Genomic DNA, 27085 nt, shown 5'->3' with positions numbered 1-27085 from the left:
AACATTCACGTCGACCCTGACCGACAGAGGCCTCGTCTCATCTCATCTACCGAGGTACAATCTTGTATATTGTTCCTACAGATCGGATCATTACACAGTGCATTAAAGTAGAACAAGGTAAAGCAGTAACAATGCAGAATAAAGTGTAACAGCTACAGAGAGAGTGCAGTGCAGGCAGACAATGCGGTGTAAGATCATAACGAGGTAAATTGTAAGGCCAGGAGTCCAATTTATCATGCAAGACGTCCATTCAAGAGTCTCAGAGTCAAAATCAAGTTTAATATCATTGGCTTATGACATGGAATTGGTTGTTTTGCAGCAATGGTCCAGTGCATACTATAGATTACAATAGGAAATATATATTAAAAATTAAATAGTGCAAAAAGAGAGAGGGGGAAACTTTGAGGTAGTGTTCATGGGTTCATTGTCAATTCAGAAATCTGATGGTGGACGGGAAGACTGGTATCTGCTTTCAGGCTTCTGTACCTCCTGCCCGACTGGAGAGGGTGAAAGGAGAATATCCGTATGGGTGGATTATGCTGCCTGCGTTACTCAGGCAGGCAATCTGAACCAGAGATTGTTACTGAAAGTCATCATTAATATTAATCAGTAATCATTTTAAGCTATTTAAGTTTTTATTTTTGTTTAGTGAGTAGGCCCTTCCGGCCCTTCGAGCCATGCCGGCCTGTCAAACCCAGTTAACCCCAACCTAATCATGGGGCAATTTACAACAACCGGTTAACCTACCCAGTTTGCCTTTGGACTGTAGGAGGAAACCAGAGCGCCTGGGAAAAACCACACATTCCATGTGGAGGAGGGAGAGGCTCCTTCCAGAGCAGTGCCAGGATTGAACTCGGGAGCTCCTCGAGCTAGAATAGTGTTGCTACCATGGCACCCAGTTCATTTAGCTGGTCTGCACGTTGACTAAACTGGAATGCTTATCCAGTTTGTTAGTCTGCTCTTGTGTGCTCTCTGTGAAAATAAGAAGTCTGCGTAGGACACTCGGCCCTTCAAGCCTGCCCCACCATCCGTAGGACTGTGGCTGATCTGTGCTGCTGATCTTTCGAATGGAGCTGAGGGGGGAAGGTCAAGCCGTGGTCTCGCTGAATTGTGGATGACACTCATTGGGCCGTGCAACCCACCCCTGCTTCCCACTCTAACACGCGACCCCCTGACCCAGCGCTTCATTGGCGATGCTCCCGCTGTTTCCTTGCAGGTGGACATCCGGTTCCCGCCGCCCGGCTCGGATGACCCAAACCGCGTCACGGTGACCGGGCTACCTGACAACGTCGATAACGCCATCGATCACCTCCTCAACTTGGAGGAAGAATATGTAAGTCCCCACTTGCTCGCTGAGATTTCCTGGTAAGACCAAGGACCAGAGCCCTGGGGTGGGACACAAGGGTGTGCAAATGAGTTGTGAATGCGGATATTGTAGTTACAGTCCTATTTCTTGCACGTGCACAGTTACATTAAAACCCAACTTGCAGCAGCACCACAGGCACAACATACACAAGAAAAACTGAAATTCAATATAAATTATACACAATAATGCAAGAAAGCCATTGGTGTAGTTTGAAGTGGTCATGGTCTTGCCATACTGAGGTGGTGATTAGGGTGTAGGTTGGTCCAAGGAGCAAATGGTTGACCGTATGATGAACATAGGGGTGGATTTAGGCCTTTCGGCCCACTGAGTCTGTTCTGCCATGGCTGATTTATTTTCCCTCTCAACCCCATTCTACTGCCTTACTCCCCACCCCCACCATAACCTTTGCTGCCCTGACTTGTTAACTTCTGCTTTAAATATACCCAATGACTTGGTCTCCACAGTGTCTGTTGAAATAAATTCCACACATTCACCACCCTTTGGCTAAAGAGATTCCTCCCCATATCTGCTCATCCCCATATTTTGAGGTTGTGCCCTCTAGTCCTAGACTCTCCCACTCCACACCAACTCTATTCAGACCATTCATTATTTGGGAGGTTTCAATGAGGTCCTCCCCTCATTTTTCTAAACTCCATCAAATACACACCCGGAATCGTCAAATATTCCTCGCGCGTTAACCTTTTCATTCCCAGGATCATTCTCATAAACTTCCTTTGGACCCTGACCAGAGCCAGCATTGAAGGGAAAGAGGCTGTTCTTGAACCTGGTGACATGGGACTAAAGACAGACATTTCATGCACATTTCTGAGTAACATTCACACCCTCAGCCTGAGAAGGACTGCATGAAACAAGCGTGCACACAAACATTTGGAGGTTAGGTTAGATAACCACCCAGGAGCAAGGTCGTAAGGGGCATATTAGAGAGAAAAAATCAGGTTTGTTATCATTGATGTATCTTGTGGCAGCAGTACAGAGCAATACTTAAAATATTACTATGTTAGAGAAGAAGTATATAAAAATATTCTGCAAGAGAGCAAAATAATGAGGCAGTGTTGATGGACCAGTCAGAAATCTGATGACAGAGGACAAGAAGCTGTTCCTAAAACATTGAGTGTCTGTCCTCATGCCTCAGATAGAGTGGATGTGAAGAGGATGTTTCCTTTAGTGAAGGAATCTGGGACCAGAGGGTACAGCCTCAGAATAGAGAGACGTCCATTTAGAACGGAGAGAGTGGTGGATCTGTGAGATTTGTTGTCACAGGCTGCTTTAGAGGCCAGATCACTGGGTGCATTTAAGTTAGAGGTTAGTGGGTTCTTGATTAGAAAGTTTATAGGGAGAAGGCAGGAGACTGAAGTTGAGAGGGAAATGGATCAGCCATGATGGATTGGCGGAGCATTCAATGAGCCAAACGGCCTGATTCTGCTCCCATGGTCTCCGACCTCCTTCCTGGTGTTCGTACGGAGAAGAGGGCCATGAATGTGTGGTAGCTGATAATTCCAGAGAAGCTCTGGTGAAACTAATTATGAGCAGTGTTGAAGTGAGGAGAGTCAGTAAAGAGGAAGAGAAGAGAGGATAGTGAGAGGTAAAGAGAGGGTTGAAATGGAATATAGTTGCTGGCACCACTTGTTTGGCTGTGATATATCTTCCCCATCAGCCTGTGTATTTCCACAACACTGAAGCCCTTTCCAAAGCAAGAGGGCACAGGTTTAAGATGAGAGGAGGGATTTTTAAAGGGGATTTGAAGGAGAAAGGTTTTTTTTTGCACAAAGAGAGGTTGCTATCCGGAACATGGTGCCAGAGAGAGGTCAGCATGAGATAAGAAGGCACAGCAGTGCCTCCACTTCCTGAGGAGGTTGAGGCAAGTGAGACTCCCTCCCCCCACCCACACCCCAATCTAACTGAACTTTACAGGAGCGCTACTGAAAGTGACGAGCTGCATCTCCATCTGGTATGAGAGCAACCAAGTGTTGGACCAGAAGTCCCTACAAAGGACTGTGAGAATGGCCTACCTATCATCCATTAAGGACATTTATCAGGAGCGCTGTGTTCTCAGGCCCTCAAGTATTACGATGCATAAAGACAAGAATGGTCAGGATGGAAAACAGTTTCTTCCTTCAAGCCACTTAGCTTCTGAACTTCCTGCATTTGAAGTATCACCGGTTAATCTGTTCTGTACCCTACAACTTTTTACTTGTTTATTTATGCATAATTCATTTGTAGATTGAACTCTTACTTTCCTAAGTTATTGTGTGTTAGTGCTTTACTCCCTGGTCCAGAGAAACATTGTCTCGTTTGACAGTATCCATGTATACAGTTAAATGACAATAAACTTGACTTGATATAGACCTAATGCAGCAAATGAGATAAATCTAAATGAGCAAAAGGGCTAGCATGAAAACAATGGGCTGAATCAGTTTTTCTGTGCACTGCGACTCCAACTCTGTGAGACTCTGCCGCCATTCATAGCAGTCCCATTTCCCTGTAACCCGTTCGTGCTGCATTCCTATCAACTCCTCCCCCACCCCCCAGACTCTACCCTTCACCCACACCCTAGACATCTTACAGGGGGCAATTAACTCACTGACGCCACGCATCTTCAGAGAGTGGCAACCTTATTTACAGGTAAAATATACACTCAGTGGCCGCTTTATTAGGTACACCTGCTCGTTAATGCAAATATCTAATCAGTCAATCATGTGGCAGCAACTCAATGTATAAAAGCATGCAGACATGGTCCAGCAGTTCAGTCCTTGTTCAGACCAAATATCAGAATGGGGAAGAAATGTGATCGAACTGACTTTGACTGTGGAATGATTGTTGGTGCCAGATGGGGTGGTTTGAGTATCTGAGAAACTGCTGATCTCCTGGGATTTTCACATCCAGAGTTTACAGAGAATGGTGTGATAAGCAAAAAAAAAGCCCACATCCAGTGAGGAGCGGTCCTGTGGGCGAAAACGCTTCGTTAATAAGAGAGGTCAGAGGGGAATAGCCAGACTGAGTCAAGGAGGCAGTAACTCAAAGAACTGCACTTTACGAGAGCGGTGTACAGAAGAGCATCTCTGAATGCTCAACACGTCGAACCTTGAAGTGAATGGCTACTGGGTTCCACACCTGCACCCAATAAAGTGGCCACTGTACATGTAACATAGGTTACATATATATTTTATATTAACATATATGTAACATGTATATGAACCACCGGGTGGTGAATCTGTGGATTTCATTCCCACAGACGGCTGTGGAGGCCAAGACATTGGGTATATTTAAAGTAAAGGGCGATAGGTTTTTGATTAGTATGGCCGTCAAAATTTACAGGGAAAAGGTAAGAGAATGGGGTTGTGAGGGATAATAAATCAGCATGATCGAATGGCAAGTAGACACAATGGGCCAAATGGTCTAATTGTTCTCCTGTGCCATAATGTCTTATGGAACCAAAGCCCTTGAGAGAAACCCATATGGTCATTTGGTGGGGGGGGGGGGGGGGAATTGGGTGGACATGCAAACCTGCAGGCGAACACAGACACGTGTGTGTATATACTCACGCACACGCGCGCGCACACTTGAACTTTTGTCTCTGGAGGCATGAGGCAGCAGCTATAAAAGGGGGCTTTGGGATATCTTGAAGTGGTAATGGTGTCTCTTGCTTTCGTTGGCGCGGTGGTGCAGATGATGGCGATCGTAGAGTCGGAGACGATGGCGGCCTACATGAAGCCGCCCTCGAAGGTGGAGGAGGAACCCCGAGGCTCGGCGAAAGGGTTTGTCGTCAGGGACGCCCCTTGGAATGCCCCCTGCAACAAGGTGAGCACTTGGGCCAGGAACTGGGAGGGCTGGGACTGTGTCCCAAAGTGCCCTGTTCCACAAAGGTAAGGCTGCCTTGGGGAGACAGGAGAGGTCACTGGGGCCAGTTAACCAGCTTAAGAGGTGAACTAATCGATTGATTGATTGATTACTTGGGGTGAACATAAAATCTGACAGGTGGACAGATGGTTGTTTCCCCTGGCTGGGGAGTGGATGGAGGTGGAACAAGCAAATCCAGAACAGAGGGGAGGATGATTATGGAGCCAGGCTGTTTCTGGAGAAAAGAAGGCATAGGTTTAAGGTGAGAGGAAGGAGTTTGGCTATGTTTTGGATAGTGGTTGATAGAGAAGATGATGGAAGCAGATACAATTGCCACGTTTCTGAGGCCTGTAGACAGATAACTAAATTGGAAAGGCACAGAAGAAACCGTAAAGATGGGATTAGCGTAGGTGGACAGAAGGTTAGCATGGATGTGGTGGGTTGAAGGGCCTCCATGACCTGCACACAAAGGGTGGTGAAAATCTGAAGTCATCTCCTCTCTGCTGCCTCTTGTGGGTGTTGGGGAGGTTGATCAGAGAGGCTGAGAGGTAATGGGGAGGGTGGGACAATTGGTTGGGGGCAGTTGGAGAGGTTGGCTGAAGGAGGGGTTGGGAGACATGAGGCAGTCGGGAAAGTTGGAAGATCGGTGAGATGAAGCAGTGGGATACCGAGGTGACAGGTTGGGGAAAGTTTTGGGAGATGGGGTACCTGGTTGAGCGAGATGAGGGTGATTGGGGAAGATGATGGTTGTGTATTGGAGATGGGACAGTGGTTGGGTGGACATAAGGAGGTTGGTGAAGTGATAGGGTGATGGAGGTGGTTGGGGAGAGAAGGTTGGTAGGGAAATTAGGCTGACTTGAAAGCTGGGTATCAGGGAGCAGAGGTTGAATGTTGAACTGGGGACGTTAGGGAGTGGGGTTTGGTTATAATGGTTGAGGAAGGGGAGGATGGCAAGTCTGCATGATTGGGATATTGCTGAGGAGAGATGGAGTGGAAATGGCTTATTGAGAGAGTGGTGAAAAGATGTATCAAAATAGAGGTTAGCTTTAAGTATTAAGGGATATGAAGTCAATGTGGAGAGATGGGTTTGCAACAACACAGATTCACTGAATTACTTTATTATGACATACAAGAAGCCATTTGCCCCTCTGGGCTCAGGCCAGCTCTCAGACCAATCCCATCGAACCCATCCCACTCGTCAGTTCCTCCCCACAGTCCATGAGTTCATGAAGACCAACTCACTGTTCTTCCTTTGCACTGCTTATTGATTATTGTAACTTAAAATTCTGGCACACATTGTGGGCCAAAGGGCCTGGACTATGCTGTATGTTTATAGTAATTCATTATGCCTCCACTGTCTACTGCTGCCACAAGACAACAAATATCACGAGTGTAGAGCTTGTACTTGCTGGAGTTTAGAAGAATGGGGGGGGGTGAAATCGCATCGAAATCTACTGAATATTGAAAGGCTTTGATAGAGTGGACATGAAGAGGATCTTTCCTCTAATGGGGGTATCTAGGACCAAAGGACACAACCTCAAAATTGAAGGACATCCATTTAGAACAGAGATGAGGAGGAATTTCTTAAGCCAGAGGGTGGTGAATCTGTGGACCTCTTTGTCGCAGTGGAGGCAAGTCATTGGGCATGTTTAAAGTGAGGGTTGATAGGTTCTTGATTAGTCAGGCCATTGAAGGTTACGGAAAGAAGGCAGAGAATGGGTTTAGAGGGATAATAAATCAACCATGATGGAATGGCAGAAGACTGAGGGGCCGAATGGCCTGATTCTGCTCCTATGGTCTTATGGTCATGAGAGGTTTTGCCACATGGAGTGAAGGGGTTTGGTTCCAGAGCCTCCAAAGAGAGATCTGAACCGTAGAGAGAGTCAGAATCACGCAGCATGGAAACCGGCCCTTCGGCCCAACTAATCCATGCTGACCAAGACTCCCATCTAAGCAGTCCCAAATGCCAGCATTAGACCATTATCCCTCTAAACACTTCCTACAGAATCATAGACCTCTTTAGCGCAAGGACAGGCCCATCTAGAACTATTAATCTACCTAATCCCATCAACCTGCACCCAGGCCATAGCCCTCCATACCCCTCCCATCCATGTACCTATTCAGATTTCTCTTAAATGTTAAAACTGAACCCACATCCACCACTTCCACTGGCAGCTCATTCCACACTCTCACCAGCCTCTGAGCAAAGAAGTTCCCCATCACATTTCCCTTAATCATTTCACTTTACACCCTTAACCCATGACCTCAATTCTAGTTTCATCCAGTCTGTCTATCCATGTACCCTGTCCAAGCACTAAATCGGGGAATGGGGTTGAGAGTGATAACAAATCAGCCATGATGGCATGACGGCAGAGCAGATTTGATGGGCTGAATGGCCTAATTCTGTTCCTATGTCTTATGTCAGTAACAATGAACCTGATTCTGAGCTATGACTTTACCTCCAGGCTGGGAGTAATTTAAATCAGTCCCTTGATCCGCTCATGCATCTTTGGGAAGTGGAAGGATGCTTGGGGGAAATGGCATGAAGGTGCAAACTCCATCACGAATGGTGCCCGAAGTTGGGATCAGACCGGGGTCTTTGGAACTCTGAGGCAGCGATCCGACCTGGCAGGCAGAAGTGACCAGCCCAGATCTTGTGCAGAAAGCTGGCAGCCTCTGCTACTTCAGACTAAAGTGGCCTCCTCCTGCACCTACTTATTAATGAGAGTGATGGTTAATCCTCTCCCTGTCCCCCAATGCAGCTGCTCTTTACAAAGCATGACTTACGGACATGCGGTACATACGGAGACTGGTGGGATGGACAGGGACAGAGTTACCGGCTGCGGCAGGCATTTTCTGCCGGGCGGGAAAGGGCCTTTACCTGGGCCTCTCCTGAGGTACAGCGGTCGGGAGCAGGGCAGAGCCAGGCGGTTCTGGGAGCACTGAGCAGACTCAGAGTCACTGGGCCAGTGAGGCTCTTCCCACGACTGCCCCCTCTCCTGTCCTTGCTGTTTTTGTGACCCTCTCCCACACACTGAGCTCGTTCATTTCTGAACAGTTCGGGCTGCAACCAGGAAGAGAGAATGTTTAGGGGTGGGTGGGGAGCTCTCTGATTATGCTGGCTTCTTTACTGAGGTAGTCAGAGTCTACGGAGGGAGGGCTGTTTATCAGAGGTTAAACTGGATTGATAGCGTATAGTATCAAGGAAGGGCAGGAGACGCAAGCGGCCGTGAGCCCACAGGGGCAGGAGGGAGAATTAACACTGGCATGTTGTGAAATGTGTTACTTTGCTGCTGCAGTACATGGAACATCTATAAATTACAACGAGGAGTTTGAAACAGCACAAAAAGAAGAGTGGGTTCACCATTGGGTGCTGAGATTGTCTTGTCTGTTCTCTCTACAGGCTCCGGACGTGAGCAGTGCCGAAGAATTCCCGATGTTTGGAACAGTCGTCGCTCCACGCCAGGCCTCAGCCTGGGGCCCTAAGAAAGTCTAGATCCCAGTTGGTGACTTCAGGAAAAAAAAAGTTTCCTGTCCAGTTTGGAGATTTTTTTTTTGTTTTTGCCCTCCCCTCCCCTCACCCTGAAGCTTTGACATGACAGTTTTCTATAAAAATTGAAATGTCCAGAGTATTAGCTGCAGAACCACTGTCCTGTGTACAATCTGTTGAGAAGAAGGGAAGGGGACACAGTCCGTTCCTGCGTGTGAGCGTTTGTTCCCCGGGGGCCAGGAGAAGCCCCTCCAAGCCCACCAATACCTCCGCTTCTCATCTCCAGTGTTTTTGATAGATAAGAGGAGTGGGTCTAGTGGGGAGAAGTCTGCTCGCCTGAAGACAAGGTCACCACTGCTGGTGAGCCAGTCAAGTCACCCTTCCCCTGTTAAGTCCCCAAGTATCGTGGCTCCACTGCCCGGGAGAAGCCACCTCCTCAGGCCGGTATCAATCTGGAATCATGCTGACCTTGGGCGTGGGAGCCTTTAACCCTTCCCCAACCCCTCCCCTCCTGCTTGCTGCCACGGATCCAAGGGCACGATGAGGCAAGGTCCTGGCATCAGCAGATAAAGTGATTCCAGTCTCCCTTCTCTAAGGTTGTCTGACTGGTGAGGGAGGGTATGTTGTAATGGGGAACAAGTGGGGACTGAAAAACAGAAGGAAGTCAAGAGGGGAAAGGGAGAGAGAAGCTGGTGGAGCCCTTGGTCTGGGGAGTGGTGCCAAGACGGACTCAGGGGAGACTAGCATCAGGATGGAGGCTGAGCCACCCTCAAGGCCTCTGATCCGCCCTGATCACCCTCCCTCCCTCCCTCCACTCAGCATCAGGATGAAATCATGTCAGCTCTTGAGGCCCGGTCAGAACGGGTCAGAGATAGGAATCTGCCCTTCTCCACCAGCCGCATCTTGACCCACCTAACGGGCTGAAGGGTTCGGCCTGAGGCCACTCCCACTGGAGCAAAGCAGTTGTTTCCTCTGCCTCCCACAGCCCCTCCTGTATCCTCCCCATCGGCAGCAGGTGGAATGGTCACTACAGGGAGCATCTTGGGACACAGGCCCGCCTGGATAGTGTCCTGTTTATTCCCCCTGTTCCATTTTAACCACATCTTGTTCAATTTGTCAACTTGAAGAAGGGTACTCAGGTTGTCTGAAATCCGCATAGCTTGGCTATTTTTGGTGATTTCCTATTTCATCGTTAAAGGCACATAGGGCCTGAATTTCATCTTAAACCGAAATGATCAAACACAGAGGGACATTTGGGAAAGCAGCACTGGGGTGTCGTACAGCAACAAGAACTGCTGGGGAAGTCTTTGATTCTCGATTCACTCGTGCTCTTTGTCGAACCCCCAACATATACAGTACGTTCCTCTGTGTATGTGTGTCTCGCCCTCAATGCATTCTCTCTGGCTGTATTTCGCTGTGTGTATCTCTGTCCTCTCTCCCTTTCTCTCTCTTTCCCAACCTTCTCTCCCCCGCTCTTCCCTCTCTCCCCCCCCACCTCTCCCTCTCTCACTGATTTCTCTGTAGCCATGTGTCTTTCTCTCAGTTTCCCTTTCTGTTGTGTGCAGTTTTCACTCTTTTTCTCTCTATCACTGTCTTGTTCTCTCCCTATTTTTCCCTCTTCACTTCCTCTCTCCCTCTTTCCCATATAGTTGTTAATCTCCCAAGAGCAGGGATAACTTAGACCAGCTCAAGGCATTTTTACAAGGAGTGGGATTTGGGGTTAACTGTTTCACAACCGGATCCAGCCTCCTACAACACGTGCACACACCCTCACCCCCACCCGCTAGTTGGATGGTCCAGATCTTGGAGCCACTGTCCTGTTAACACTTAAAACACAAGACATATCATCCACCGGGTTTTTGCGCCCGCAGGCAGGAATCTGGAACCAGCTCAGCCAGCAAGCTGCGGAGGTCAGCAGGGTCCAGGGAATCTGATCAGATATTGAACCAAAGTGCTCTCACTACAGTTTAAAGAGTCGAGAGACAGGGAGGTGACAGTGGTCAAGCCTAACCTATAAACAGAACTGGTTTAGGAGATGCTCTGAACCCAGGTTACACAAAGAGGCTGGGTCCTTGTTTATCACAGGTCTGATTTCCCTGTAACCAAAGCTGTGCCCATCAGTGGCAGAGTTGGAACAGGTTCCTACTGCACTTTGCTACCAAAGGAATCCAAGTCTTCAGGTTTTCTATGCATGTAAAGGTGTTTACTATAGGCACCATTTCCTGGGTTTATTTGGCCAATTTCCCCCCCCCCCCCCCCGACTTAGTAAGGCTTCTGACTCAGTCCACGGGGGTTTACCCAAAGCTCCTGGGCCAATTGGCCCTCACCTCCGCAGAGCTGTCTGGAGGGACTTGTGGTCGAGGGGGTCTGTGGAGGTAGAGGGATGGTTGAAGATTGGGAGGGAGAGGCAGGAGCTGGTAGGTGATGGGTGGAACCAGATGGTAAGGGGAATAAAAGGCAGGTGGGGGGGGGCTGATATTGAGATGGAGGGTGACAGATGAAACCAGATAGGGGAGGAGGGATGGTGGGGGGGTTAGAAAGGGTGAACCAAGGGAGGCTGGGTATGTAGGTGGGGCAGGCAGAACCATGTGGGGGAGGGTGATGGGTCTGGGTAACATGGGAGGGGGGAGCTGATGGGAGCAGTGAGCAAAGGGAGAGACAACCTGTGCAGACTGGTGAGATGGGGAAAGGAACAAGGGAAAGGGGGTGCATTAACCCACTCCCTCTCTGCTTGCCACCACATCCCCACCAGTCGACATAGGTACCCTCTCCCTTTGCTCCCTTTTCCCCTCCCCTGGTTCCGCAAACCCATCAACCTGTCCACTCAGCTCTACCTTCCTGTCGCCCACACCCCCACGCATTTCTTCTCCCTTGTTCGCCTTTTCCTATCCCCTCCCACCTTCATTCTGTCTGCCATCATCCCTCCTTTGTCTGGTCCTCCCCCCCCACCCCATCATACTGCCTCAACCTTCCCCGCCTATTCTCCCAGCTGGTCCCATCTGCCAAATTTTTTCCCCTTATCACCTACCAGTCTGGGTCTCAACTCTCCCCTCTCTCCCTCCAGCACATGTCACCTTACAGCCCCTGTCTCCCCCTTCCCTCTTTACACTGACTTCCTTTTCTCTACACCCTGGTACAGGGTCCTGACTCAAGGCACCAGCCGTCCTCTGTGTTGATCTGCAGAGTTCCTTCCAGTTGTCTGTCCTCGGCTCCAGATTCTGGCATCTGCAGCCTCGTGCCCCCGGTTTCCATGGGTAGATGGTGTCATCGGGTTAATGCAGTACAATAACAGACACTTCGACCCAACTTGCCCATGTTGGGCAGGGTGCCTTCCTGAGCCTGTCTCATCTGCCTGCATTTGGTCCATATCAAGCTAAGCCAGAGGTCCACGAACCCCTTGGTGAATGGTATTGGTCCATAGCATAAAAAATTTTGGGAACCCCTGCTCTAAACCTTTCCTATCCATGTACCTATCCAAATACCTTTTAAACATTGTAATTATACCCACCTCTACTACTCCATCTGGCAGTTCGTTCCATACACTGACCAACTTCTGTGTGTATAAGTTGTCCTTTAAGTCTTCACCCTTTCACCTGACACTTATATCCTCTCGTTTTAGATTCCCTGACCCTCGGTAGTGGGGGAAGAAAAGCCTGCAACCATCTACCTTACATTTGCCACCCCTCACCCATTATACAAACCCCTGGATGGTCATCCCTCAGCCTCTGTCACACCCCGGGCAAATCTGTCTGAGGCCTGAGATCCCCAGATCAATGGCCTGAGGAAGAGTGGGTCAGTGTATGGGCCAGAGCAGACCAGTAAAGATGTATAGTCGAGGCTTCCCAGTGAGGAGGCCATTTGTCCCTTTGAAAGGTAGATTGTGGTTCGTCCCCAAGCTTCTTTTCTGTGGGCTTGAGAGCCTTGGGGAAATATTCCTACATTCTCCACTTTAAATTACTAACAGAGTTCGCCGCCATCCCCTTTTCAGAGCCTGCGAAACCCTCTCTGACCCAAATTCTAACTCCATCCCTATCTGCAGCACTTTATCCAAAGGCATTAAAAACACTGGTCACTGCAGAGAGAATGGTCCCCGTTGTCAAAGCAAAATTGTTGGATTACATCTCGTCCCCCTTAGTGAGTGATCAGCTCAATTAAACCCCTGCACCCTGCTCATTTTGTTAGAAGGAACTCCGAACAATGCATCTTGCTGGCAACCAGATACCCTCAGGCACGTACTTGTGGAACGTTGTTAGAACCATGCTAATCCTCACCCTCTGTGATCTCCAGACTCTCCACTGTCCCTCTGTACTCCTACACACGATACACCCACCTCACCATAATCCCTGCCCCTTTTCCAACCCAAATTCCCATTCTGCCGTAATCCCACTACAATTCCCCACCTACTGTCACGCAGGAACGTTTACACCGATCCCCAGCAGAGGCCTCCCTTCCTCAGCTCCCACGCTCTGGATCGGGGCCAAAGGTCTCAGGAATCTGTAACATTGTCAGCTTTCTAGTGATAGCTGGCTCTTATACAAGTTAGTGTGTTTTCATACGTATAAAAACAAAGTTACTGCCTGCTGTGTGTGTGAGAGAGCACACAGAAAAACGTATTACACAAAAGAAAGGGGTTATTCTCCCCTCCCAGTAGATTTGGAGAGACGGAACAAGGATACTGTTTTCTGTTCTTTGTCTCGTCCCTACTTGGTACAGCATGCGCCACCTCAGACCCCCACCCCTCCTCACCTCACCTCCACCCCCCACAATGTGAAGCTCTTCATAAAGCAGCATTGACCAAGGAATACTTAACGTTGACTGTGAAAGCATTTTGATGGTACAGGGTCTGCGCCCTGCCACAACCGTACCCCCACCCCTACAAAGGTAAACGTGTACAATTGTAATTCAGTGGGACTGTGGTCCAACTGCATTGCGCTTGTCCCAGCGGGGCTCCTGCCCGCATTGCCCCCATCCATGGCAGGAGATGGGGATAGCTGCAGGTTACACAGGGCTGAATCCCCAGCATTTCCCCACTCTCCCTTAATCCCCCTGACTTATTTTCTCCCTCCTGTCTTCTAACCCCCAGCCCTAACTCTCTCTTATTCATCCCCCTATTACCACACCCTCCCCCTCTGTCATCCTCATCCTGCACTCCTCCTTCCACTCCCTCCCCTCTGTCTCATCTTGCTACCATCCCCTCTATGCCCTTCTCATCCTTCCCTCCCTTCCCCGCTCCCTCTTTCCCTTCTTCCTCTTCCTCCATCTCTCATTCTTTCCTCCCTTCTCCTCATCATGCCTCCATCCTCCTAATCCTGTCCTTCAAGCTCCTCTCCCTCTATTCCCTGTCATCTCTTCACCTCTCCCCCTCCCTTTCTTCTACCCTGCCCTCTCCCTCCATCCCCCATCCTGCCCTCCCTCCCCTTTATTTCTCCGAAAATATTTAATTCACTTCTTTGCACTTTTTTCATCAGCCTATTGCAACTGAACAAAAGTGAAACCCAAATAAAAAACTAGTTTTATTTTATTTTATAGATGATATTAAATTTAAGCTGGTTTTAAATTATTTTGGAAAAAAAGAGGAAAAAAACAATACTTTCTAGGTTTTAAGTTAACATACAAGCCAACCATCTCATGGCCTGAACTGGGAATTCTGCTGTGAGAGGTGGTTAAAAAGAAACAGCGCGAGGATGGAAATAAATTAAACACTATTGGCCTTAAATATGATTGAAGAATATGCAAATGTATAGGTCACAAGGTGACAATGGACTTTTATAATTCTAAATAAATTGGGATGAAACATTCTTGTGTGTCTGTGCATCGGAATCAGCTCAAGTTGTTCTCGCCTAGTGCTAGGCAGTGAGTGTCGGAAGAGTTGCACCCACCCCTGCTCCTGAACCAGAATCACCTCCCTGCTCTTCCCTCTCTGAGTTATGCACCACTATTAACCATTCATCAGTGGAACTAGGTTAGGAAATCCACTACGTAACTCGTAATTAATCAAAGCTCACATTTTATTGTCTCTGCTCAAACAACAACGTAACTATGTTGATCCTGGGCCAACAACTTAAAACATGAATTCTACTGTTCCTCTGTACCAATACTCACTCAGACAGTTTGTTCAATGTATAACACCGAAATAGGGGATCTCCATTGGCCAGACGATTGATAGTTTCTTTTCCCAGACCCTGGCATCAGGGTTCTTCTTGCAATGATTAGTCTCCGGAGTTGTGCCTTTGCATTTGAAGCTCCTTATTCTAAACACTTACCAGTTCAAATGATCTGCTACATTTCTGTTGGCTTAAGGTCATCTGACTGATCTATGTCACCTTCTTAGTGGCTCTGGTCCAAGCCAGCATCCATTTATTCCCCTTCTTCCACAAGTGAGAACTGGCAGTTCATGGCTCTTTGTTCTAAATCAGTTACCAAACCAGTCACCAGCTCGAATCATTCAGGACAGACACAGAGCTCACCATTCACAAACCTGCATGTTATATCATAACAAAGAACACCTCACAAGTAACTTCTTATTTTGATATTATCTCTAGTCCAGTAGATTACCTATTGTGTCTACTTTAAAACACTGATTCAGCCAAGCAAAAACCAGTTCACAAAATGGAGGATGCACAGCAGCTTCACAAAATGGCAGCCTCCATTCCTTCAGCTTCATGGCAAGAACAAAGACAATTGGTTTGTTTGCATCCACTGACCTGACCCATCCAGTTCGATGTTTTCTTCCATATTTTGATTACTGCATGGCCAGCAGCATGGAGAAAGACCCAGCATGATGTATCTTCAAGCTAATCCCATTTCACCGGCACTTGGCCTGTATCTCTGTAAACTCTTGTCATCCACATACTTAAATGTATCTAATGTTGCTCCCTCAACCACTTCCTCTGGCAGCTGGTTCCATATATCTACCACCCATTGTGTAAAATTTTTCTCCTCAGGTTTGTATTAACCTTCACCTCTAACCTTAAAACTATACTCAGTGGCCACTTTCTTGGGTACATCCTGTACCTAATAAAGTGGCCACTGAGTGTATGTTCATGGTCTGATGCTGTAGCCCACCCATCCATGGTGTGTTATGTGCTCAGTGATGCTCTTCTGTATACCACTGTTGTAACGTGTTGCCTTCCTGTCAACTTGAACCAGTCTGGCCATTCTCCCCTGACCTCTCTCATTAACAAAGCATTTTTGCCCACAGAACCACCCCTCTCACTGGATGATTTTTGTTATTTTCACTATTCCCTGTAAACTATAAAGAGAAAATCCCCGGAGATTGGCAGTTTCTGAGATACTCAAACCACCCCGTCTGGCACCAACAATCATTCCGTGGTCAGAGTCACTTAGATCACATTTCTTCCCCGTTCTGATGTTTGGTCTGAACAACAGAACCCCTTGACCATTTCTGCATGCTTTTATGCATTGAGTTGCTGCCATATGATTGACTGATTAGATATTTGCATTTGAGAGCTAGTGTACCTAATAAAGTGGCCACTAATTTTTAAAAAAAGACCAATACCCAATGTGCAGAGAGAGCAAAAAAACTGTCCAAACAATAAAAGCAAACAACAGCATTCAGAATGAAATTGAGTCCGTAAACCCAAAGCCCAGAGCAGGCCCGTAAGCCTCAGCCTCGGTTCTCACACAGCTGTGCAAATCACCATGAAACTCGCGGATACGAAGCCTGGAGCAGTCTCACAGTCTCAGTACCGCAGAGAGGGAACAATCCGGCCCTCGCCTCCGGGCCTGACAGCCTTTTCAGTCTATCTGGGCCAGTGTTTAAATAGTCCAAACACTGCCTTACCCCCCACACTAGTACCCAGGGCCCAGGGCCCACAGCAGTGATCAGAAAGAGATAGAATACAGAAACTGGGCCTTTGGCCTACCAAGTCCATGCTATCAACCACACATTTTATTCATCAAAAATTCCCATCAACATCCTTCCCCTCCCCCTCCCCCCAGATTCTACTCCTCTCCCACACACCAGATCCCAGTTGATCATTTTGAAAGAGTCTGGGGTCACCTCCTGGTGAAGATGACGGGTTCCCTCCAGGGTACAGCCATTGCGATTAACTGGACTCTGAAAACTTGAACTCATTCCTCAAATGCACTTTATTTACTTGTGCACAAGGAGAATGGTGTGGCCTCCGTCACCAAACTGTTCAGGGAGATGGCATTTTCATATAGGATTGACCAGTTGAATGCCTTTATTGATCAAATTGATGACCTTGTGTATGTTCAAAGTCTTTATTGCTCTATAATACTACAGGTGTTGATGGTCAATAGAATCTTTGTGTTAACGCCAATAAGACTTAAGAATTAGTAAAGAATTGAACAATAGTAAATGCAACCTTGAATCCTTTATTTGTATTTTTGTCTTGGTGCCAAATGGCTCTAGTCCTCTGCTGTTTGAAGGGAAGGTGGCACCAGGGAGGTCTTTTATTTACTTACTTTTTATTTAGAGTACAGCATGGAACAGGCCCTTCCAGCCCAACGAGCCTCAGTCCCCTCTATCATCATGATCACTGTTATTTGCTGTGTCGCATGACGTGGACGATCACTGTCTTTCCATGACCATGATTGTTCTTGGCAAATTTTTCTACAGGGGTGGTTTGCCATTGGCTTCTTCTGGGTAATGGCTTCACAAGACATGTGACCTCAGCTATTCATCATCATCATTATCATCAGGTGCCGTGCCCAGTTTGAGCTTTGGCTGCCATGGCCCACACACTTCTGTTCCGGGTCAAGTGGATCAATTCATTGGTATTCATTTCCAGTTCTCTGGCTGCTTTCTCCATCATCATTTGTCTTTGCGTTCCTCTTGCTTTCTTTCCTTCAATCTTTCACATAATTACTGTGCATTCTAACTCCTCTTTCCTAATCACATGTCCAATGAAGTTACGTTGCCTTTTCACAATTTCATACATTATTTCTCTTTTTGTGCTTGCTTTGTTCATGACAACCTCGTTCGATATTCGTTTCATCCATGATATTCTTTGCATCCTCCTCAAAAACCACATCTCTGCTGCTTCTATTAGTTTCCTCATGTTACTAGATATTGTCCAACATTCTAAGCCATATAACATAACTGGATAAACGTAACATTGCAATACTCTGAGGCTGGTTGTCATGCCCAGTTTAGTGCTGGTCAGTAGAGGTGTCTTTTGCCACCTTTAAGAAGAATAGGGATGGCAAAAGACACCCCAGCCATTATCAGTGCTATTCAGAGATTGTCTACCTGGTGTCAGTGGTCACATAACCAGGACTTGTGATCTGCACCGGCTGCTCATACGACCATCCACCACCTGCCCCCCCCCATGGCTTCACGTGACCCTGATTGGGGGGGGGGGGTGAGGTCTAAGCGGGCGAGTGGAAGAAGGAGCTCCTTATGCCTCCTTTGGTAGAAATGCATCTCCACCTCGCCCACCTATTTAACACTCACCTAATCACAGGATAGTTTACAATGACCAATTAACCTACCAACCTATTAAACCCTATAACAATTACAGCAGGGATACAGGCCATCTCGGCCCTTCTAGTCCATGTCAAATGCTTACTCTCACCTAGTCCCACCGACCCGCACTCAGCCCATAGTCCTCCATTCCTGTCCTGTCTGTTACTTGAATTTAAGGTACTGAGAAGTCGGGAACAGGCTCCCGAGACGTATCATTGGCACAGTGGGGTAGCATGGTGAAATGAGGATGAATAGGCAGCTCCTGCTTTCACTTTCCCTGCAACCCTCTACCAACAATGGTGAAAACATAATTGTGCATTAACTGATTGTGCATAAATCAGATTTACAAACATCCACATTTTCGGGACATGACCAAAGCTGGATGCCCATTCAGACAGATGTGGTTGTGAGGGAACAGGAGTTAAAGGACAGACACCCAGATGAAGGCATTCATGCCTGTTACCACTGCAGAACAGTCAACTTCGCATGCCAGTCAACCCAGCGGACATTCCACCCTTTCGTTACAGTCATTAGGTTACAAGCGAACAGGCCCTTCGGCCCACCTAGTCTTTACGCTCATTCAACGCTCATTTACTCTAATCTAACACTTTACACTCTCCCCAGCCCCCAGACTCCACCACTTACTCACACTGGGAGTAGAAGTGTGATCACTCGAGTTGAGTATGATGTTCTCCTAAGATGGCCATTCACAGCTCTAGGCAGTGGAAGTGGAGGACACTGCCTGGGCCGACTGCAGGCCCCTTTTCCGAGGATATATTTGTGCCCGGCTATCCTTGGAGAGGGAGCATGTGGTCATGGCGGTGTTGGGGGATTTCTGTGAGTTGTGGTCCCCCCATGGTATTGACCGTTTTATCAGTGATAGTAGCCATATTTTAATTTGAGTATACTTACTGTCTTGTAAATATTAATCATCTGAACCTTTGTGTATATGTGTTGTAAATAAACTTTTATAGTTTTGTTTTAAAGAAGTGTAAGTGGTGGCTATGATCAGTGGCGCTTGTTGTCTGCGTACAGCAGAGGTCGCTGTGGTGTAGCACTAGAAATAATTTGTGGCGGCCAGTTAACCCATCGACCCTGCAGGTCCGTGAGATGTGGGAGGAAACTGGAGCACCCGGAGGTGGGGGGGAACCCACGCTACCAGAGGGTGAACATGCAAACTCCATGCACAGAGCATTTCCAAAGAGCCAGTACATATCTCCACTTGCACTCTATTGGCCAAAGATGTTAACATTCTCATTAGGACGGGAAGTTCTTTTCTCACCTGAGCATGAGTTAATTTGTGTCTCACTAGAGGGTGAGTGACACTTGTTTAAATACCCTGCTCTCTGACAGCATACAGGCTGTTCCAATGCAGAGGTAAAGCAGGGACCTGATTCCATTACATAGAACATAGAATAGTACAGCACATTACAGGCCCTTTGGCCCACAATGTTGTGCCGACCCTCAAACCCTGCCTCCCATATAACCCCCCCCCACCTTAAATTCCTCCATATACCTGTCTAGTAGTCACTTAAACTTCACTAGTGTATCTGCCTCCACCACTGACTCAGGCAGTGCATTCCACGCATCAACCACTCTCTGAGTGAAAAAACCTTCCTCTAATATCCTCCTTGAACTTCCCTCCCCTTAACTTAAAGCCATGTCCTCTTGTACTGAGCAGTGGTTCCCTGGGGAAGAGGTGCTGGCTGTCCACTCTGTCTATTCCTCTTAATATCTTGTACACCTCTATCATGTCTCCTCTCATCCTCCTTCTCTACAAAGAGTAAAGCCCCAGCTCCCTTAATCTCTGATCATAATCCATACTCTTTGAACCAGGCAGCATCCTGGTAAATCACCTCTGTACCCTTTCCAATGCTTCCATGTCCTTCCTATAGTGAGGTGACCAGAACTGGACACAGTACTCCAAGTGTGGCCTAACTAGACTTTTATAGAGCTGCATCATTACATCGCGTCTCTTGAACTCTATCCCTCGACTTATGAAAGTTAACACCCCATAAGCTTTCTTAACCACCCTATCTACCTGTGAGGCAACTTTCAGGGATCTGTGGACATGTACCCCCAGATTCCTCTGCTCCTCCACACTACCAAGTATCTTGCCATTTACTTTGCACTCTGCCTTGGAGTTTGTCCTTCCAAAGTGCACCACCTCACACTTCTCCAGGTTGAACTCTATCTGCCACTGCTCAGCCCACTTTTGCATCCTATCAATGTCTCTCTGCAATCTTTGACAATCCCCTACACTATCTACAACACCACCAATCTTTGTGTCATCTGCAAACTTGCCAACCCACCCTTCTACCCCCACATCCAGGTTGTTAATAAAAATCACGAAAAGTAGAGGTCCCAGAACAGATCCTCGTGGGACACCACTAGTTACAACCCTCCAATCTGAATGTTCTCCCTCCACCACGACCCTCTGCCTTCTGCAGGCAAGCCAATTCTGAATCCACCTGGCCAAACTTCCCTGGATAAGCCTACCATGTGGAACCTTGTCAAACGCCTTACTAAAATCCATGTAGATCACATCCACTGCACTACCCTCATCTATATGCCTGGTCACCTCCTCAAATATCAGGCTTGTTAGACACATCTGCCCTTCACAAAGCCATGCTGACTGTCACTGATCAGACTATGATTCTCTAAATGCCCATAGATCCTATCTCTAAGAATCTTTTCCAACAGCTTTTCCACCACAGACGTAAGGCTCACTGGTCTATAATTACCCGGACTATCCCTACTACCTTTTTTGAACAAGGGGACAACATTCGCTCCTTCCAATCCTCCGGTACCATTCCTGTGGACAACGAGGACATAAAGATCCTAGCCAGAGGCTCAGCAATCTCTTCCCTCGCCTTGTGGAGCAGCCTGGGGAATATTCCGTCATGCCCTGGGGACTTATCCGTCCTAATGTATTTTAACAACTTCAACACCTCCTCTCCCTTAATATCAACATGCTCCAGAACATCAACCTCTCTCATATTGTCCTCACCATCATCAAGTTCCCTCTCAGTGGTGAATACCGAAGAGAAGTATTACTTCGTTCACTTCCACAGCCTCCAGGCACATCTTTCCACCTTTATCTCTAATCGGTCCTACCTTCACTCCTGTCATTCTTTTGTTCTTCACATAATTGAAGAATGCCTTGAGGTTTTCCTTTACCCTAGGTAAATAGGCCTTGTCATGACCCCTTCTTGCTCTCCCCAGCTCCTTCTTAAGCTCCTTTCTTGCTACCCTATATTCCTCAATAGACCCATCTGATCCTTGCTTCCTAAACCTCATGTATGCTGCCTTCTTCCACCTGACTAGATTCTCCACCTCACTCGTCACCCATGGTTCCTTCATCCTACCATTCTTTATCTTCCTCACCGGGACAAATTTATCCCTAACATCCTGCAAGATATCCGTAAACATCGACCACATGTCCATAGTACACTTCCCTGCAAAAACGTCATCCCAATTCACATCAGCAAGTTCTAGCCTTATAGCCTCATAATTTGCCCTTCCCCAATTAAAAAATTTCCTGTCCTCTCTGATTCTATCCTTTTCCATGATAATGCTAAAGACCAGGGAGTGGTGATCACTGTCCCCCAGATGCTCACCCACTAACAGATCTGTGACCTGACCAGGTTCATTACCTAATACTAGATCTAGTATGGCATTCCCCCTAGTCGGCCGGTCGACATACTGTGACAGGAATCCATCCTGGACACACCTAACAAACTCTGCCCCATCTAAACCCTTGGAACTAATCAAGTGCCAATCAATATTAGGGAAGTTAAAGTTACCCATGATAACAACCCTGTTATTTTTGCATCACATATTACGTCACATACTCCAGCACCAATTAACCAGGCATGAAGCCAGGTACTTTTTATCTACCCTAGCCTGGGGGAAGATCTCTGAAGGTCTGTAGTAGTATAGCATTACCTAGGTCAATACAGTAGTTAAAAAACAAATCCCAGGAATCGCAAAGTGGTCCAAATGTAATCTCTGTGAAAAACATGACTGGTTTGTGTAGAGGAAGCTGCCACAGCAAGCAACATTATCCATAGAGTGTGGTATAGCATAGACAGTTTGAATCGCCATATCCGTACCATCTATACCAAATTTCCCAGTACCTTTGCCTATCACTATTTAACTCTCTGTCTAAATCAGTGGTTCCCAAACCTTTTTGGGTTACTACCCCCCTGGCTCTCAGGCCACATCCCCAGTGCCCCCCCTCCCTTTCCAGCCATTACACAAAAACCATAAGGAATTTTGATTTGCGATGCACAGTGGAAAAAAAATCTGAACTGCAAATTCAATAACAGATGCAAACAATTGCAAAAAATACTCAAATTTATTTAAAGCCACAAATAAAATTAATTCTTTACTTGATTACGGTAAAAACAATTCTCATCAACAATTTTAGAGCGTACGTTAATAGTCCAATTAATCAGCACTTCATTGCTTTTCCGCCTTTCAATGAGATGGTTGGGCTTGATGCAGTGATAGCGACTCCTCAACATCAGGCTGAATGTCACTCAGGCGTCTCAGATCCCCACATTCAGTAATTTGCAGTCTGTTATGTTGCTTTGAAAGACATTGATTAACTGTAAGCTGTGTTCCACTAAATATGATTTTGGAAAGGCAATAAAGAACACTTTGACCTTTTTCCACAGTGTCGGATAGTGTTCAGAGATTTCTCTCTGGAACTAAATAACTTGAAATGATTTCTGAACCATGGCTTCAGCTCGAAGTTATTTTGTACAAGATCAGTTCTTCCCCCATCTTTCCTGTTAACTCCTCATCGGCAAGGGTCCAGGAATGGATTTATTACCCAGTCTGGAATTTGGATGGACAGAAGACCCTCAACCTCTCTGACATGTCTTTATGCAGCCCACCTAGGTGGGCACAGTAAACGTCAAGATCATCATCTTTCTCTTCCAACTCAAAGAGGGTCAGAAATTGGAAAATTTTACAACAGCCAGTGCTGCACTTAAACAGGGTTAACTTCGGCAGGTTTCAATAGGTGCATTTAAAGTCGGAGAAATGCAAACAACATACTGCCCGAAATTCTTTTTCTTCACAAAGATCCACAAAAACAGAGGAGTGCCCCAAAGAATGAATGACAATTAAATGTTGGAACCCCAGTTCCCCCCTCCCATGCATAAGCAGCAACAACTCCCTCCCCACCAGCACAAAAGCATCGGCACCCTCCATCGAACTCTCAAGCCTGCAGCAAAGCATCAATAAAAACGCAGACTTGCAGTATCCCAAAGACTACTTGTTCACCCGGTAATCTGACATAGCACGGGCTGTCTCTCTCCCTAATAAGGGAAAAAGAGGTGTCCCCATTTCAATTGGACAGAAATGTAGAGACTATTGATTTGACTTTGATGAGGCTTACATCATTTCCTTGTAATTGTAGACTGATTTCATGAAACTTTGTGAATAATTCTGACAAATAAAAGTGTCATGCCTAATATTCTTGAGTTGATTGCTAAATTAAACACTTGATCTCCAAATACTTTCATCACGGTTTCAAAAGGCACATGGAAGTTTCTCAGGCTGATCCCTATTGAGAGCCACCTGACCTCTGTGTGCAACAGCAAACATTCAAACTGTTCATCATTCTCCATGCAAAGCTCCTGAATTAGCCAAGAATTGAGAGCATGGGACTTGGTTTCATTTGCTGCTGTGATATCAGTAGTTAATAATTTGTGCAACCAATCACTCGAGTTTCTGAGACGCTGCCTGAGACACTGTAAGTTACACAGTGAATGGTAAATATGTTAGGTAAAGATTTTTTCTGGAATGTAATAGCCTTACGGTGGTGTCCTGTCATTGATGGTGCCCAACATGTTGCATAAGCAAGAATGTTGATGAGCAGAATGTCCATAAGACATAGGAGCAAATTAGGCCATTCAGCCCATCAAGTCTGTTCTGCCATCCCATCGTGGCTGATCCTGGATCCCACTCAACCCCGTATACCTGCCCTCTCACCATATCCTTTGAAGCCCTGACCAATCAGGAAACTATCAATTTCCACCTTAAATATACCCACGGACTTAGCCTCCACCACAGTCTATGACAGAGATTTACTACTCTCTGGCTAAAAAAAATTCCTCTTTATCTCTGTTCTAAAGAGTCGCCCCTAAATTTTGAGGCTGTACCCTCTAGTTCTGGATACCTCCACCATAGGAAACTTGCTTTCCATACCCACCTTATCAAGTCCTTTCAACATTCAGTAGGTTTCAATGAAATCCCCACGCATTCTTCTAAATTCCTGTGAGTACAGGCCCAGAGCTGACAAATGTTCCTCATATATCAACCCCTTCATTCCTGGAATCATCCTCGTGAACCTCCTCTGGTCTCTCTCCAATGACAACACATGCTTTCTGAGATATGGGGCCCAAAACTGTTGACAATACTCCAAGTGGGACCTCACTAGTGTCTTATAAAGCCTCAGCAATATCTTCTTCCTTTTATATTTGATTCCCCTTGAAAGAAACAACAACATTGCATTTGCCTTCCTTACCACAGACTCAACTTATAAATTAACCTTCTGGGAGTTTTGCACGAGGACTCCTAAGTCCCTCTGCACCTCTGATGTTTGAATCTTCTCCCCACTTAGATAATAGTCCGCACTATTGTTTCTTTTACCAAAGTGCATTGTCATACATTTCCCAACACTGTATTCCATCTGCCATTTTTTTGCCCATTCTTCCAATTTGTCTAAGTCCTGCTGCAATCGCATTGCTTCATCAGCACTATCTGCCCCTCCATCTATCTTCATACCATCTACAAACTTTGCCACAAAGCCATCAATTCCATTATCCAAATCAATGACAGACACTGTGAAAAGTAGCAGTCCCAATACTGACCACTGAGAAAAACCACTACTCACGGCAGCCGACCAGAAAAGCCCCCTTTTATTCCCACTTGCTGCCTCCTCATGTCAGCCAATCCGCTATCCATGCCAGAATCTTTCCTGTAACATCATAGGATTTTACCTTGTTAAGCAGCCTCCTGTGTGGCACCTTATCAAATGCCTTCTGAAAATCCAAGTAAATGACATCCACTACCTCTCCTTTGTCCACCCTGCTTGTTACTTCCTCAAAGAACTCTAACAGATTTGTCAGATAAGATTTCCCTTTACAGAAACCATGCTGACTTTGACTTATTTTATCATTAGTCTCCAAGTACCCCGAAACCTCATCCTCAATAATGGAATCCAACACTTTCCCACCCACTGAAGTCAGGCTAACTGGCCTTTAATTTCCTTTCTTTTGCCTTCTTCCCTTCTTAAAGAGTGGAGTGACATTTGAAATCTTCCAGTCCTCTGGGACCATGCCAGAATCAAGTGATTCTTGAAAGATCATGACCAATGCATCTGTTATCTCTTCAGCAACCTCTCTCAGGACTTCAGATGTAGTCCATCTGGCCCAGGTGACTTAATACTTTAAGACCTTTTGAGTATGCCAAGCACATTTTCCTTTGTAATAACAATGGCACTCACTCCTACTCCCTGTCACTCACAGACCTCTGGCACACTACTAATGTCTTGCACAGTAAAGACTGATGCAAAGTACCCATTAAGTTCATTAGCCATTTCTTTGTCCCAGATTACTACCTCACCAGCATCATTTTCCAGTGGTTCAATATTCAACTCTCGCCTCTCTTTTACTCCTTATGTAAATGAAAAAACTTCTAGTGTCCTGTTTTATATTATTGGTTAGTGTGCCCTCATATTTCATGTTTTCCCTTCTTATAGCATTTTTAGTAGCCTTTCATTGGATTTTAAACGCCTCCCAATCATTCAACTTCCCACTCACTTTTGCTACCTTATAGGCCCTTTCTTTGGCTTTTATGCAGCCGTTAATTTCCCTTGTCATCCACGGTTGCCTACTCCTGCTATTTGAGAACTTCTTCCCCGGTGGGACATGCCTATCCTGCACCTTGTGAACTATTCCCAGAAACTTCAGCCATCTCTGCTCTTCCATCATCCCCACCAGTATCCTCCTCCAATCCACCTGGGCAAGTTCCTCCCTCATGCCTCTGTAACTCCCTTTATTGCAATGGATACTGATATATCTGAGTTGATGCTTCTCCCTTTCAAATTGCAGTATGAATTCAATCATATTATGATTACAGTCTCATAAGGGTTCCTTTACGTTAAGCTCCCTAATAAGATCTGGGATATTACACTGCACCCAATCTGAGATAGCCTTTCCCCGAGTAGGCTCAAGCACAAGCTGCTCTAAAAAGCCATCTTGTAGGTATTCAACAAATTCTCTCTCTTGCGATCTGATTTTCCCAATCCACGTTACAATTGTGTCATTATCCTTTTCCAGTTTCCTTTGCAATCTCAACCCCATATCTCGGCAACTATTTGGAGGTCTATATATGATTCCCAGAATATTTTTTGCACTTGCCGTTTCTTAACTCCATCCACAAAGATTCAACATTCTCTAATCCAAAGATGCAATTACATCTCTTACTACACCACCACCTATGCCTTGATGTTAAACTCCCAACTATGGCCTTCTTTCAGCCACAACTCTGTAATACCCACAATGCCATTACCAACCAATCTCAAATTATGTCACAAGTTTGTCCAACTTATTCTGAATACTATTCGCATTTAAATACAGTACTTTCAGTCCTACATTCTTTTCCCTTTTCAATTTTGCCTCTGCTTGGGCTTGTATACACTGGAAGTTAGAAGGATGAGAGGGGATCTGATTGAAACGTGTAAGATTATTAAGGGATTGGACATGCTGGAGGCAGGAAACATGTTCCCGATGTTGGGGGAGTCCAGAACCAGAGGTCACAGTTTAAGAATAAGGGGTAGGCCATTTAGAACGGAGTTCAGGAAAAACTTTTTTCACCCAGAGAGCTGTGGATCTATGGA

At 46.4% G+C, this 27085-nt stretch overlaps 1 protein-coding gene across 1 annotated transcript in view; it reads left to right on the top strand.

Moving 5' to 3' along the window:
• LOC132396939 (vigilin-like) overlaps positions 1-9535 on the top strand; it is a 192630-nt gene extending 183095 nt beyond the window's left edge. Inside the window, exons 26-28 of the mRNA XM_059975068.1 lie at positions 1217-1333; positions 5054-5185; positions 8628-9535. Coding sequence (XP_059831051.1) covers positions 1217-1333; positions 5054-5185; positions 8628-8720 — 342 coding nt within the window. The 3' untranslated portion in view covers positions 8721-9535. The remainder of the gene's footprint in view (positions 1-1216; positions 1334-5053; positions 5186-8627) is intronic.
• Positions 9536-27085: the final 17550 nt, after the last annotated feature.

This window comes from Hypanus sabinus, chromosome 7 (genome assembly GCF_030144855.1).
Source record: "Hypanus sabinus isolate sHypSab1 chromosome 7, sHypSab1.hap1, whole genome shotgun sequence".
In the NCBI taxonomy this organism is placed as follows: Eukaryota; Metazoa; Chordata; class Chondrichthyes; order Myliobatiformes; family Dasyatidae; genus Hypanus; species Hypanus sabinus.
The sequence above is the reverse complement of the archived record's forward strand: the minus strand, read 5'-3'. Positions and strand labels throughout refer to the sequence as shown.